The following is a 15126-nucleotide window of genomic DNA, read 5'->3' on the forward strand; positions in this document are numbered from 1 at the left end:
CACTTAAAGAAACACAACGTGGGGTGGGGCAGTGTATGGTCACTTCACTGGAGAAACTCGAGCTGTCTGGCGCCTGCGTTGCGGACGGCGAAGGCAGACCGGTGGACGATTGTTGATGAGTCAACGCCAAAGACGATCAACGCTGACCACTCGACCAGAGGAGAACAACAACAACTTCCACGCAGAGACGGGGTGGTACACTGTTCCATTTTCCTGCTTTCCAACTGACTACAATGTGGTTGTCTTCAAGTCCAACATAAACAAATTCTTGATGAGCCATTCCCTTAAGTGATTCAATTTACCAAATTTCCACTACTAACGATGACTATGGCATGTTCCCTTTGAACACTTAACCCTTATCTTCGAGTGGCCTCTAGGCCTTGATAAGTGGTGACTCCTTTGAAGAAAAAAACAAAAACAAATAAATGGTTGATCATGAATAGGAACTAGGCCATTTGTCTTTCGTAATCTTTACTTCTATCTCTCCTTCTCTCTCTCTCTCTCTCTCTCTCTCTCTCACACACACAATAAATAAAAAGACATTTGGTCTGTGTGTGTGTGTGTGTGTGTGTGTGTGTGTGTGTGTGTGTGTGTGTGTGTGTGTGTGTGTGTGACGGTTTGTTCCCTATGAACGCCGAAATGAATGACCCGATTTTTTTTTTTTTTTTTTTTCAAATTTCACACAAATGTTCTGTATATGTCTTGGAGAGATCTCAGATAGGTTTTTTTTATATCAGAATGCCTCTGATAAGTATCGAAAATCAATTAAAGAAGGAACATTTCACTTTTTACCAAAGTCAACACCCTTATACAGTCTGATGTCACAAGTGCATTCGAGATGTTTTATCACCACACGGGCAGAAATGCTTGGCGTATCAAATCAACAGTAGATTCTTTGATAAGACTGTGGTGCGTTCGAAATGAATATTTCTGTTTAGAGCACAATCCAACCATGATACTTGACTTTTGCATTTTAAATTTTGATTCAAGCAATTATATATAAAAATAATTTCATAAAATCAACAGTAGGTTCTCTAAAGTGCAATGTAGACTACAATGTATTCTGGACGAAGTTACTGCAGGGAGGCGTGTAAATCTTCCTCTCAGTGCAGCGCAGTGGGTCACCGACTAGAGCAGGCAATCAATCGATTTGATTGAAAAACGTTCGATTTCACCGGATGGCAATAAAAGTATTGGAAGTGTGGAACATTTCCCTGCGAGTGCATGGGGTTTCTTGCCGATGACGGGAATGAAAGAACAGTGAAGTTTTAACACCAAAATGCCTCAGTAAACAAACCGGAAATTCATTGACAAAATCAATGCAAGACTTTGAGTGGAAGTCAACCTTACCCCCCCCCCCGGGCTCTCTCTCTCCGATGTAGTTCAGATAGACAAGTTTTACGAGAGTTAATCAGATTGGAAATGTGTCTCATCTGACTTAGTGGACGGATCAACAAAACAGGCATTTGTTGTTGTGGATGAGGACAAAATGGCTGAACGAGAGCGGGTGGGGGAGGGGGGCGTTAATGATTCATTGCCTGTTGAAAGATATTTCCCCAACATTAACGTTTGGTGTTTATTGTGACTAATGCGTTTTGGAAAATCCATTTATTTCGGAGCGGGACCCGTGGAAATTCCACAGTGGCATCTTTCATATGTAATTTATTGCTGCTGGGCATTCTGAATGAAGACCCTGCGATATTATTGTAATCCTTTTGCTAAAACTGTAAAAATATTTATCTAAGTAATCTGGTTAATGTAATGTCAGAATATATCTGGTTATTACGGTTTATCTCCAATATCCTCATAGGAATCTGTAACATATTGTATGGACGCCCGGCGCTAACAGAAACCCCCCATAATTTCCCCCACTCTTTATCTGTGCCTAAACCTAAACGTAGATTCCATGAACAAAGCTTCTTTCTTAGAACTGCACGCCTATGGAATTGTCTTCCGTTTTCCTGCTTTCCGGCTGACTACAATATGGTTGTGTTCAAGTCTAAAGTAAATAAGTTCTTGATGAGCCGTTCCATATAAGTTATTAAATTTACCAAATTTTCATTACTAATGATTACTATATTGACCAATTTCTACTGTACACTCTTTAACCCTTATCCTTGAGTGGCCTCTGGGCCTTGATAATGTGGTGATACCCTTGTAAAAAAAAAAAAAAAAAAAAAATATCATTATACCATATTTAGACAGAACAGATACTACCGTTAGATTCTAGCCTAAAGATTAAGGAGGTATATTTTAGTTTTACGTACGGCCCAAAAGTGACATTAAATTCTTTTTATTTATTTATTTATTTATTTATTTATTTTTACATTGCGACTTTGGTGATCTTGTCTTTCTTTTTATAGTCACATGCAACGCAGGGTAGCCTTGTTAGCCTAATATATAAACGACTATATGTCTGTCTGTCTCCATATTTTCAAATTCTATCTCTTCCGAAACTAAAAGGTGTAGAGAGCGGTGCTAGGAGCCTCAAATGATTGTAATTTTTACGGACCGTTCTGTTATGGGTTAAAATTGTTTTTAAGGGATCAAAAATGGGTTAAAATTGTTTTTAAGGGGTCCAAAATGGGTTAAAATTGTTTTTAAGAGGTCAAAATGGGTTAAAATTGTTTTTAAGGGATCAAAAATGGGTTAAAATTGTTTTAAGGGGTCCAAAATGGGTTAAAATTGTTTTTAAGGGGTCCAAAATGGGTTAAAATTGTTTTTAAGGGGTCCAAAATTGGTTTAAATCGAAAAAAATCTTCATACATTTTGTACATTCACCTTAGTTTATTTTTAATTTTTAATTTTTAATAAGGTGCGTGTCACGTTCGTACAGGGGTTATATCAGTCACCAGTTTTGAATGCTATTGTTTCGGTTTTTTATTCTAGCCGATGGTACCCGAATACTTTTTTTTTAAACTTTTGAAATCACGACTCTATAATAATAATAATATGGTTATCCTGACGCTCCGCACTTCTTTGTTTACCTTGGAAGTGACGTCACACAAATCTTATAATACGGATGACTACAATTGTAAAAATAATTTGTTTTATTTTTCTTTCATTTTGAACTCCTTTTTTCTCTCGTTTAACTTTTTTTTTTCTCCCATTTCTTATTTTGAGCGGAGAATTTATTTTATTTTCATTTTGAGCTCTTTTTCCGATCCGGCGTTACCTTTTATAGGTACTCCTGCAGTCCGGCACTTTACGACCCGAGCTGTTTTTTAACGCTATTATTTAGAAACCTATTATTTAACATGGGGAAGGGAGGGTGTATTGTAATTGTTCTGTACTTTCACCTAACAATTCAATTAAAAAAAAGGTAAATATGAAGAATTACTCCACCCTCGAAAATTCCTTTAAAATTTCCACTCTTATAGGTTTTCGGGGTTGCTGAAAACGAAAATAACGTTTAAAATTACGGCAAACGAGTAGTTTCCAAGATATGAAGAAATGTTAGTTTTAAAAAGTGGGGGATCACTTTTCTATAATAATTTAACGTAAAATGATCACCCACTTTGAGGCCACGATTTTTTTTGGGGGGGGGGCATCGGAAAATTCTTTAAAATTATCTGTTTACATTTGGTGGGAAGCGGTGTAAAATAATAAACAGTTCTGCTTGGTTAATGTCGGCACGTTACTTATGTTAAAACGGTTAATTAAACTGCATAAGCACCTGTTAAAAAACTATACAAGTAAAACAAATTATTTTTTACTTGTAAACTGGTTTATTAATTGTAGAAAACAAAAACAAACGGGAGAAAAAAGGAGCTCAAAATGAAAGAAAAATAAAACAAATTATTTTTACAATTGTAGCCATCCGTATTATAAGATTTGTGTGACGTCACTTCCAAGGTAAACAAAGAAGTACGGAGCGTCAGGATAACCAATAATATATATGAAATCTGGACGAATTAAAATATCATATTTAAGCGTATTTTGCGATCGGGCAAAGTCCCCACCCCGTTTCTTAAATAAAATAGAAAGAACTTTTTATATAAAACATTATTTTTAGATTATTTCAATTACTGTTCTCATCTTGAATGTTATGGTTCAAGGGCAAGTAACTCTTATCCAAAGAACGGTAACTCAGTTGAGCCTTGCAGTAAAGGAAAGGTCAAGGTTTGAGTGAGGGTGTGGGTAATATGATAGCCAGACCTATAGTGTGGATAATTTTAATCATAGTTGTATTGGGATTTAGAGCATGATGTGTGTTGAGAAGACATAAGAAAATATGGCACTTCTGCATGTCGGTGACGTGTTACCAACAGAGACGAGTTATCGACCCCTGTTCTTTGAGATAACATCTAGCGGCCATTATGTGAACCTCAAATATAAACAAGTGTTTATAATAACGCAAAAATATATGAAAATCGAAACATTTATTGTATAAAAAAAATGTATGAAAATGTAGCAAAATATAATTTTAGTTTGCACGCACTTTTAGAAAAGAAAAGAGTTATCGATCCCCGTTCTTTGGCTGACAAGTGACATCTATCAGCGGTGCTTGAGACTAAAATACACACATTCGCCTCATGTCACTGACATGCAGAACGAAAATATTAACTAAAGACACCAAGAGAAGAGTACATGAGCTAACAAGCGATACGAATGATGGCACTTTACTGAAATCGAGATAGTGCACGAGTTACAGGATTGGTTTCGTTCTGTTTGCTTGTTTTACGGCATATCAACCCTTTTCGGGTTATTTAATGCCGAATCCAGTTATTTTAGAAACAGTATTCATGTTGCATCCAATTATTTTGTAGAAGGTTTTTATTCTTCAAGATTTTTATATCTTCAATCGCTATTTTGTAGTGTTTGGTTTGGTTGTTTTATAGTGGATTTTATCATTTTTGTTCCCTGCCCTGCAGAACATGAATGAGTTTTTCAATGGGAGAGGGAACAGGGTTAAAGTATAATTGTTTGGTACATTTTAAGTCAGGAAGTTGGGGAGATAAAAAGAGAAAGGAGAAAATGAGAAGATGGCTAAAAGAAAATGTTTCGAAATTTTGAGAGCAAAAACTCTTATTTATTTATTTATTTATTTTTCTTAACAGTTCTTCAAACCGATACTTCCGACCATCATCCTCGCCAAAAGAAAAGTTGGAACGCAATTTGAACAATCGGCAAGAAAAGCAAAAAAGACCTTCAACTCAGATGAATTCACGGCGCATGTACTCGCCACGGGATAGTCAACAAAGAAGATCAAGTATTGCTCTACCAATCCGAGCGCATTCGCATTTGGATGATTCTGCTGGTGAGTGTAAAGATTTGTTAAATGTTGGGTATTTCTGGGCAGATTATGTAAACTGCCGGAAGGTGCTGAAAGGCTTAATCAAGATAGATTGTAATAGTCAACAAAAGGCAAAGAGTATCTTTTATTTATTTATTTTTTTACGGTATCTTTTGTTTATCAAAGGCATAGTTCCACTATGATGTAGGGAGCTACTATCTGGGACATAATTTTCAGTGATACTATGTAGGGAGTTGGGCAGCAAGATGTCTGTTTACATTACACTTGAACTTCTGCATTTCAGTACAGTCGAGGAAGCAGAGACCTGGAAGGGAATCCTAAAGTCTAGTAGTCCTATGGAAAAAACTGTTGGAGTAGAAGACGTTCTGGCATCTAGGGATATCTACTGTATAGGGGTGGGATTTTGCTGCTTGTCGGGTTTGTCAAGGTATTTACATCGAGAGGATACAAGGGCTTGTAGTTCGTCGGAGCAACTACCATGTGACAACAATACTCCATACGTGGGCGAATGATGGCCTTGTAAAGGTACAGGATACTCTCGGGCGTAAGTAACTTTCAAGCATGGAAGAGAGAGCCCACCTTCTTTGCAGCAGCCTTGGCAATGCCTTCAATGTATCTGTTCCAACTAAAGTTCTATGTGAACTTTATCATTTCAGCACGGTCTATAAACTGCACAAGTACCTTTTTTTGCACTGAAATTATCATACGATAACCGTTTTAAACTATAATTATATGTTTTTCCCCTGAAATTTTAATTTTTTGTTAACATTTTAAACATTGGCAATCATCTTTGGTATAAAAAAAATTCTTGTGTAGTTTACCAAAGGCATTAAAAAATGAAGAGAAAATTGTCCATGATCTACGTGTCCATTGTGGAATAAAGTTCACAAAAAAAAATTTACTTAATTTGATCAAGTAGGTTTATTGCCTTTCTTTTTTTTTCTTTTTTTTTTACAGAGGAAAATAAAATTTTAGTGAGACCAATCGCGACGTAGCCATCTTGGTAACTTCCAGAGAAGCTAAATCCATCTAATTCCTGAAGTTTGCCAAAACGCACATGGAGTTCTAATAATTTTACTAATAAATTTTGAAACGATTTTTTGAAAGAAAAAAAAAAATAGGAAGAAAAAAAGAATAATACTTAAAATTATTCAAAATTGTAAAAATAATCTCATCAAATGGTCGTGGTCGTGATGACAATAGTGGTGATGGTGATCATCAGGTTGAAATATGTTTTATATACTGACGTGTGTGGGACAGATTTTAGAAATTGACTTCCAAACTAACCAGGTCTTTATTTCTTTCTCTTTCTCTCAAGTCCGTTCGTATCACTTCCTGTCAGGTCTTCTTTGCTCTTTGTCAGTCAGTTTCACCATTAGTTGGTTCCTGCTACCTCAATTGTACTACATCTACTAACCCAAAAACCTCTCATCCATTCTTTCAATGTGCCCACACTAACAAAGTCTCCTGTTCTGCACACATTTCCCTATACTGTTCAAATATGATTGCCCTCTGACGTCATCACAACTAAGCTTGTCTTTAATATATGCAGGATATTCATTTTAATATCTGTTTTACATGCTAGCATGCTTTGGATGGTTTTACGAAAATGACTTCCAAACTAACTTATCTCTGGCCAGGTCTTTATTTATCCCTCTTTTTCTCAAGTCTATCTTTTTTTATCATTTTCTCCAATGTTTTCTTTTATCCTCTTCTGTGAACTGAACATGCTACCTCGACTGTTCTGCACCCAATGCAAAAACTAGAATTTATTCTTTCAATGTTATCATACTATAGAAGTCTACTTTTCTGCACACATCTCCCTATACTGTTCAGATTGTGAGAGACCATGGAATCAATTATGGATTGGATTTAAGGTATACGTAAGGTGGATGGGTGGGGGAGTAGGTTTATACTGTTTTACATGATGACGTACTTTGGATGGCTTTAAGAAAATGACTTCCAAAGTAACCTATCTCTGTCCAAGTCTTTATTTATCCCTCTTTCTCTCAAATACATCCTTATTATTTCCTCCTATAGGAGGTTTCACTGGTTCAGTGGTTAACAACACAAACTGGCAACCTAGGAGTCCCAACTTCGAATATAGTTTGTTCCACAAAAACATTACTTTCAATTAGGATGTTGGCAACCTTCATGTGGTCCCCACTTTAAGTACCTGATGTCTTTCTAGAAAGAATTCTGACAAGAAAAATACCCGGGAAACCAATGTCAACAACAGAATCTTCGGATTCATGTGATATGATGATGATGACTTCCTCCCACGTTTTGCTTAACCTTTCCCTGCCAATTGTCCCTACTACCTCAACTGTGCTACATCTACTAATCCAAGTGCTTTCATCCATTCTTTCAAGGATCAAACTAGCAAAGTCTCCTGTTATGCATGCATCTCCCAACAAATGCAACCCATGATTAGGTCATCTGACAAGAAATGTGTCATGAAAATCTTGTAGAAGTGTAGAACATGTTCACAAGCTTTAAGCACACAGCCAGAAAGAGGAAAAGTCTTGTTTTTAGTCGCGTGCAAGCGACTCTATAAATCACTCTGTCCGTCAGTTGGTCTGTCTGTAACACTTTTGTGCTTGGCCTTTTTGGTTAAGATCAAAGATCTGTTGTTAATATATGCTGTTCTTAGCTTTTTAAGCTTTTCTTGGCCCTTTGGCCAAGATCAAAGTAGTATCTGTTCTTACTACATGCTGTACTTATGTTTGAACTTTGTGATATAAAGTGGGGGATCACTTTGCTGTAATAATTTAATGCAAAATGATCACCCACTTTACAACCAGTCAGTCTCAAAGCCATTCAAGTCATTCTCCAAATCATTCAAGTTGTTTTTGAAGGAATCCAGTTATTTTTTAAGCATTCAAGTCATTCTTAAGGTCATTCAATTCATCCTTAAGTTCATTAAAGTCATTCTAAGTCATTTATTTAAGTCATTTCAGCCCATTTTTCGGTCATTTTAGTTTATCTTTAAGAATTTCATGTCAATCCTACATTCACACATTCATTTATTACACAAAAGCACGCGACTAATGGCTATCGGCCTTGTTTAATCTTTCACTTGCATGGAGAGAGTATATATTTTTTTTTTTTTTTCTTGATAGAAAAGTATATTCTTTTGTTGTTTAGCATAATTCATAGGAGATAACTTTAATATGCCTCAAGGGAGATAATTGCTGACTGTTCTGTTACTGTTACTGTGTTATCAAATATATGAACGGCTATATGTCTGTCTGTCGGTCTGTCTCCATATTTTCAAACTATCTCCTCCGAAACTAAAGGTTGTAGAGCAGTGCTAGGTGACTCAAATGATTGGATTTTTGTCCGGGCCATTCTTTTATGGGCCTTTAACCGGTTAAAATAGTTTTTAAGGGATCCAAATTCAAAAATTCTACTGTGGGTAAGTTGATGGCATATTTTTTTTATTTCATTTTATTTTTTTTTGCATGACATGGTCCGTACGTTCAAACCCCGCATGTAAATTTCTTAATGCTTTTTCTTTAACTGGGAAGAATTTATTTATAAGATTGGAGAATTTACGTGTGTGTGCGTATCTTTTTTAAAATATCTATTATTTTTGCAATATAAACCTGGAATATTACGGTACTTTAATTAAACTTTGTAATTGACAAGCAACTGATCTGTTGCGAACCAGGATATAAATACCCTAAACTCGCTACAAGAAAAAATAATGAAACAAATTGAATGAAGGAAACAAAGAACTCAAATGCTGGAATAAAATAAACATGTCGTTTTTTTTTTTTGTGTTGAGAAATGAAAGTCTTGGGTGTACACATGTTCATTCAGCCGTTGACGACTACGCACGTGAAAGGAAAGGGGAATGCAATAGAGAAACGCGAAGTGGCAAGCCGGCCTGTAGAAAGAGAGGGTTAAGCTCAGTAGAGCATCGTGCACATGTCTGTTTTGATGAACCAAAGGCGAAGGGGAGATAGAGTGAGAAAGTCAATCCAGTTCATGGAGAGAGAAAGCGTATAAAGTGTGCATGCGCTTATCCCACATTATAGTATCAGGGAAAGTGACGTTATGGTGCACGGTTGGTTCGTCGACTAAGCAGCTCGAACGAAAAAGGAAAGTTGACAGGTTTTGTTGACTTTTATACTGGAGTTAGTGTTCTGGGTGCGCATGTCTGGTTTTCACTTAAAAGGAAGTGACGTCACAGCTCGGGTGTGTGTATGCGCATGAATGTGAGTGTGTGTATGAGGCTGTGTATATGCGTGTGTGTGTGTGTGTGTGTGTGTGCATACATGTGGGTGTGTATATGTGAGGAAAAGCATGTTCGAACAGATCCTGAAGAAATTGCAAAACAGTCTACACACATATTTAGTGAAAATGTGATTCAAAGGTTTCTTATATGTCGGTTTAACAAAACCCCGACAACCAAGCACAAGTAGTATGTCCGGCAACATAAGATAAGGAATTTTTCAATACAGTTGACTAATTGTAGAACTATACAAATTCTTAAAACAAATAGATAATCGATGTTGTTTCTTTCACATACAGTTCAAGAAATCATGGCCCTCAAAACCTTGCCAAAGTAGTTGGTTTTGAGCTGGATGAATAGTTGCTAACGAGACAAATCAGAGAAATTAGATTGTTACCGGCACGTTTCATCCGCTGTGTGGGGGCTATGTTGATCAGTAAGGTGTCAATATAACCGAAATTAATTAAATAATTTTAGGATTACAAAAGACAAAAAAAAGAAGAAAATATTGGAATTACCATCAAAGCAACCCCCCCCCCGAGCAAGGCCGGGTAATACTGCTAGTATATATATAGTTCTGTCTGAACAATGTTTTGACCTCGCCATTAGTGTGAGAAATGACATTTATTTATTTAAATGAGTTGTACATTAAATCCAACCGTTAAAACAGGATGTTTTGACTAACTACATGCAGGTGATGCCGTGCTAGTTTACAGGGGAGGTAACTGGTGATGATTAACGACAAATATTCAATCCTTTCTGTAAATAAAGTATATGAATCTTTTTGACAGCAAAAAAAAAAAAAAAAAAAAAAAAAAGATTGGCATGGGGAAATGACCTCTCACCTTGGCTTTCGCTGGGAGAAGAGAATTCAGTTGATTAAAATTTTAGCAAATAACCTTTTTGAACCTAACTAGAAACAATATTAAAGATCGTGTAAAAATTTTTTTTTTTTTTTTTTTTTTACACAGTGATCACCACTTATCAAGGCCCGGAAGCCACTCAGGGATAAGGGTTATTGCAAGTACATCACGTTAGTGAGGAGATTTTATGAAGTGTTTAATTAGGGGGGCGGTTCATTAGGAATTTGTTAACATTAGACTTGAAGACATCCAAGTTGTAGTCCGGAGGGAAGCAGGCAGACGGAACAGAGTTCCACAGGCGTGCAGTTCTAAGAAAGAAGCTTTGCTCATGAAATCCGCGTTTTGATTTAGGCACAGATATAGAGTGGGGGAAGTTTTTCACAGTGGATTCAGCTAGACGGGTGTTTTTCGTGAAAGATTGGCGAGGGGGAACCAGGGATTGGAGTTCAGACGAGCACCTGCCATGAAAATAACGATAAAACAAGGATAGGCTCGCAACGTCTCTTCTGTGGGAGAGGGGTTGCAGGGTAGAGAAAAGGGCATCCCCCACTAAATCACAAAGTCTATTTGTACTCTGTCAAGGCATGATAGGCTGTTTTTGGCAGCTCCTGCCCAGATATGGCAACAGTATTCCATCCTTGGCCGTACTTGGCTTTTATATAGATAGAGAATTGCATCAGTAGTGAGATATCTTCTGGAGCGGTAGAAGGATCCCACCATCTTTCCTGCGACCTTGGCAACAGACTTGATGTACGTGTTCCATTTCAGATCAGAAGTAAAGGTCAAACCCAGAAGCTTGTCAAAACACGGGGCCTCACCCAGACGAGAGCCATCCATCACAATTGATGCCAGCTGGGGATCAGAGCGTTGATGATGTAAGGATAGGAGTTTGGTTTTGGATGCATTAAAGATAACTAGCCACATCTTCCCCCACTGAACCACACGCTCGAGATCAGAGGAGAGAGAATCCGAGAGAACTTCGTCATTTACAGCCTTTGATGTGTTGCCGTAGATGGTCGTGTCATCAGCATAGATGTCAACGAATGATTTAAGTATGTGTTTAGGGAGGTCATTGATGTAGATCAGGAAGAGAGTTGGGCCCAGGATTAGTTCATAGTAGGCACGACCAAAAAAAAAAAAAAAAAAAATGGAAGAAAAACCAAGTTTTTTTTGTTTTTTTTGTTTTTTAACGAATTAAAATCTGTTAAAATCCATTAATCTTGAGCAACTTTTTTTTCCAAAAAGATAAAAGCCTGAATTTTATCAAATGAAAAGCAGAATAATATAAAACTTTTTCCTGCCATTTTTAATAGAATTTTAAAATTTAAAATTTTCAAAAAAAAAAAAAAAAATCACCATTCACCGTCATTTTTGTCTCGATGGATAACACACTTAAATTTTTTTTTTTTGAAAGGTTTTTTAATCAAATAATTATTATTATTATTATTATTATTATTATTATTATTATTATTATTTTATTTTTTTTTTGTCTAAATAAGATTTAGGAGGATTTTCTATAAGAATATGCAAAAATATTAGGTACTTGTACAGTTTAGTCAAGACATTAAAAAATGAAAATAGCGAAAAAAAGGTTATATTGTCCGTATCTGTTTTGGACTGAAGATCTCCGAAAAAAAAAATTCATTTAATTTGATCGAGTAGTTTTTATTTTATAGCAGAAAAACACGTTTTTATGAGAGCGCGTTGAAGTCAGCCATTACGAAATTTGTTGAACTCGCCAAAGGGAGATAACTCCAGTTAAAGCGCTGACACTCCCTCCCCATCTTTAATACTAGCTTTTCTTCCTAAAAATCGAACCTTTTATTCGGTATCATAAAAAATTGTTTTTTTCGCTGTAAAAGAAAAACTACTTGATGAAATTAAGTGAATTTTTTTCTTCAGAGAACTTAAGGGTAATCGTGAAGAAAGAGAGAGCCTGTTTCCTCCGTTTGACTGTAGGACTGTAGGTGGCGTTACTCTCTGTCCACCCTGTTACGAAAGCACAAAATGTATATAATGAATTAATGGTTAGTGTTACTGGGTTAGTTTGTGGGGGATTATATCTCTACTGATTAGTTACACTCCTCAAAGTGATTTAGGGACATGCTATTTACTTGTTAATGGATAAAGGGGGTGGGTGAAGTTCATGCAGTGTAAGCGTCTATGATTGTAAGAGGGCTTGTTAGGGAGGAGATAATGTGATTTTAGTCTTACCCCTTTTTTTATTATTTTATTTATGTTAGCTTAGGTCTAGGATAATGTTACAGTATTAAGAATTGAGTTATTTTAGATGATAGGAGGGTTAAGATGTAAGTGCAATATAGCATGGATAAGACAGCAAGTTTTGAGTCATGCGTAATTAGGTGAATAGATATATGGGCAGGTTTTCAGTAGGTGCGAATAGAGTTGAAGTTGTAGGTATTTTCTAGTAAGAGTCATGGGGCATTTTGCATAACAAGGAGTGTCGTTTCAATAACGTATTAATCGTTGCAAAACTCGAGGAGAAAGGTCAGCTGATGGTCTACTTGTGATGCATGTCTGAAGCTCCGTATAACCTCTTGTTTAGCTCCCCCTTACCGAAACTCTTTAAAAAAAAAATATGACGACAGTACAATCTAAAAATAAGCTTAAACCAGGATTAGGGACAAACAAATTCAACTTGCCTCCTCCCTTGAGGCTCTCATTCACAAATATCCGTGGGCTTAGAACTAACTTAGCTGATGTTGAAGCATTTCTCTTAACAAATACCCCGGATATCTTAGCACTAAGTGAGACTAACCTACACTCCTCCATTTCCTCTAACCACTTTAACATGCCTGGATATCTCCCACTCTGCCGTAAGGACTCTGACAGACATATGCACGGACTTGGAGTTTACATTCGTAATACCCTTCCCTTGACTAGAGAAACAAACCTAGAAACAGATGATCAAGCCTTTATGTGCTTTAGACTAAACGTGCAACACAGTATTAGCTACTATTATTTTCTCTACCGCTCTCCCTCGACTCAGGACTGCTCCATAATAAACAAAGTATCTGACAGCATAGACACGGCACTATCCCTCGACACTAGCGCACAAATACATGTGTTTGGTGACTTTAATGTCCACCACAAAAACTGGCTTGGATTCTCTACTCACACAGATGCAGCGGGCAGCACAACCCATAGCTTCGCTATATCTCACTCCCTATCACAAATTGTTACGTTTCCAACCCGTTTCCCTGACCAGGAAGAACAACACGCATCACTTCTAGATCTGTTTTTGACCACAGTTCCCGATGACTGCATAATCGAGGCCCACAGCCCACTCGGGAACGCTGATCATGCAGTGATAATGGTTGAAATCGCTCTAAACTCTAGACCCAAAACTGAAGAGCCAGTGCTCAAAACAACGAGATATTATAATAAGGCTGACTGGAAAGCCATCAGGGAACTAATTAGAGATGCTCCATGGAAAAATATTTTCTCTCTCCCTGCTGAACAATGTGCAAACGAGACCACTAACTGGTTCAAAACTGCAATCGAAGCGCATGTTCCCATGCGGAAATTTTATAGTAAGCCCCACTCTCCCCAATGGTTTACGTCGACTTGTGCAACTGCCATTGCTCAAAAGCAGCATGCATACCATAGGTTTAACCGACATAAGTCCAGACTGAAGTATATAGAAGCTAGAAATAATGTTAAGAAAGAAATAGCGACAGCTAAGAGAGAATTTACGGAAACCACTAAAAAGCGCATCGAAGCACAAAAACTAGGAACTCGAGACTTCTGGAAAATCTACAACAGTGTAGTAAATAATGGGCAATCAACAATTCCCCCACTAACCAACAATCACGAGGTTGTCTCCTCAGCAACCGACAAGGCTAACATGCTTGCCAGTCGGTTTGCCTCAAACTCCACACTGGATCCTTCCAACCACCCCCTACCTGACTTTCCTATGTGGACAGAGGCCACACTAGACGATCTGAAAACCACCCCTGCTCAGGTGCATGCTATCATAAAAAACCTTGACACCTCAAAAGCATGTGGACCCGATCTTATCCCAGCTGTGCTATTAAAAAAGTGGTCAACCAAAGTAACTCCAGTTCTCTCCAAACTCTACAACAAATGCCTTAATGAAGCTTGCTTTCCGGGCTGTTGGAAAACTGCTTCTGTTGTACCAGTATTCAAGAATTCTGGCGAAAGGACAGACCCATCAAATTATCGCCCCATTAGCCTCCTCCTACTTTTTGCCAAAATATTTGAGACCATAATTAACCATGCTCTAGTCCATCATCTTACAGATGCTAAACTACTGACTGACAAACAATATGGATTTAAACAAGCCCGTTCCACAGCAGACATCCTAACTGTGATCTCTGAACGTATATACCATTCACTGGACAAAGCGGGGGAGGGCAGAGCGGTAGCTCTGGATATATCTAAGGCTTTTGACAGGGTATGGCATGAGGGTCTCCTCAGTAAAATCAGATCATACGGTATCACTGGTAGAATACTTAACATAATTAAATCCTTCTTAGATAAGAGAAAAATCCAGGTTGTCCTCGACGGGTGTACATCTAAACAATATGATATAAATGCGGGGGTGCCCCAGGGTTCTATCCTTGGACCTCTATTGTTCCTGATATTCATAAATGACCTCCCCGACAAAATTGCCTCTGAGATGGGTATATATGCTGATGACACTACACTCTATGGCAGGCACGACAGGAAGACGAATGAACACATTTCTAAAGAAATGGCAGAAACACTAGAGGAAGACCTCC

General features: G+C 37.4%; 1 protein-coding gene across 2 annotated transcripts in view; it reads left to right on the forward strand.

The window, feature by feature from the left end:
* The window catches only part of LOC145269508 (uncharacterized), a 52431-nt gene that overhangs the window by 24459 nt on the left and 12846 nt on the right, over positions 1 to 15126 (forward strand). For both annotated transcript variants that reach the window (XM_080125246.1, XM_080125247.1), the window contains exon 3: positions 5061 to 5260. In XM_080125246.1, the coding sequence (XP_079981372.1) occupies positions 5061 to 5260 (200 nt within the window). The remainder of the gene's footprint in view (positions 1 to 5060; positions 5261 to 15126) is intronic.

The sequence above is a fragment of the Euprymna scolopes genome, chromosome 45 (assembly GCF_053919585.1).
Source record: "Euprymna scolopes isolate OS-2025 chromosome 45, ASM5391958v1, whole genome shotgun sequence".
NCBI lineage: Eukaryota > Metazoa > Mollusca > Cephalopoda > Sepiida > Sepiolidae > Euprymna > Euprymna scolopes.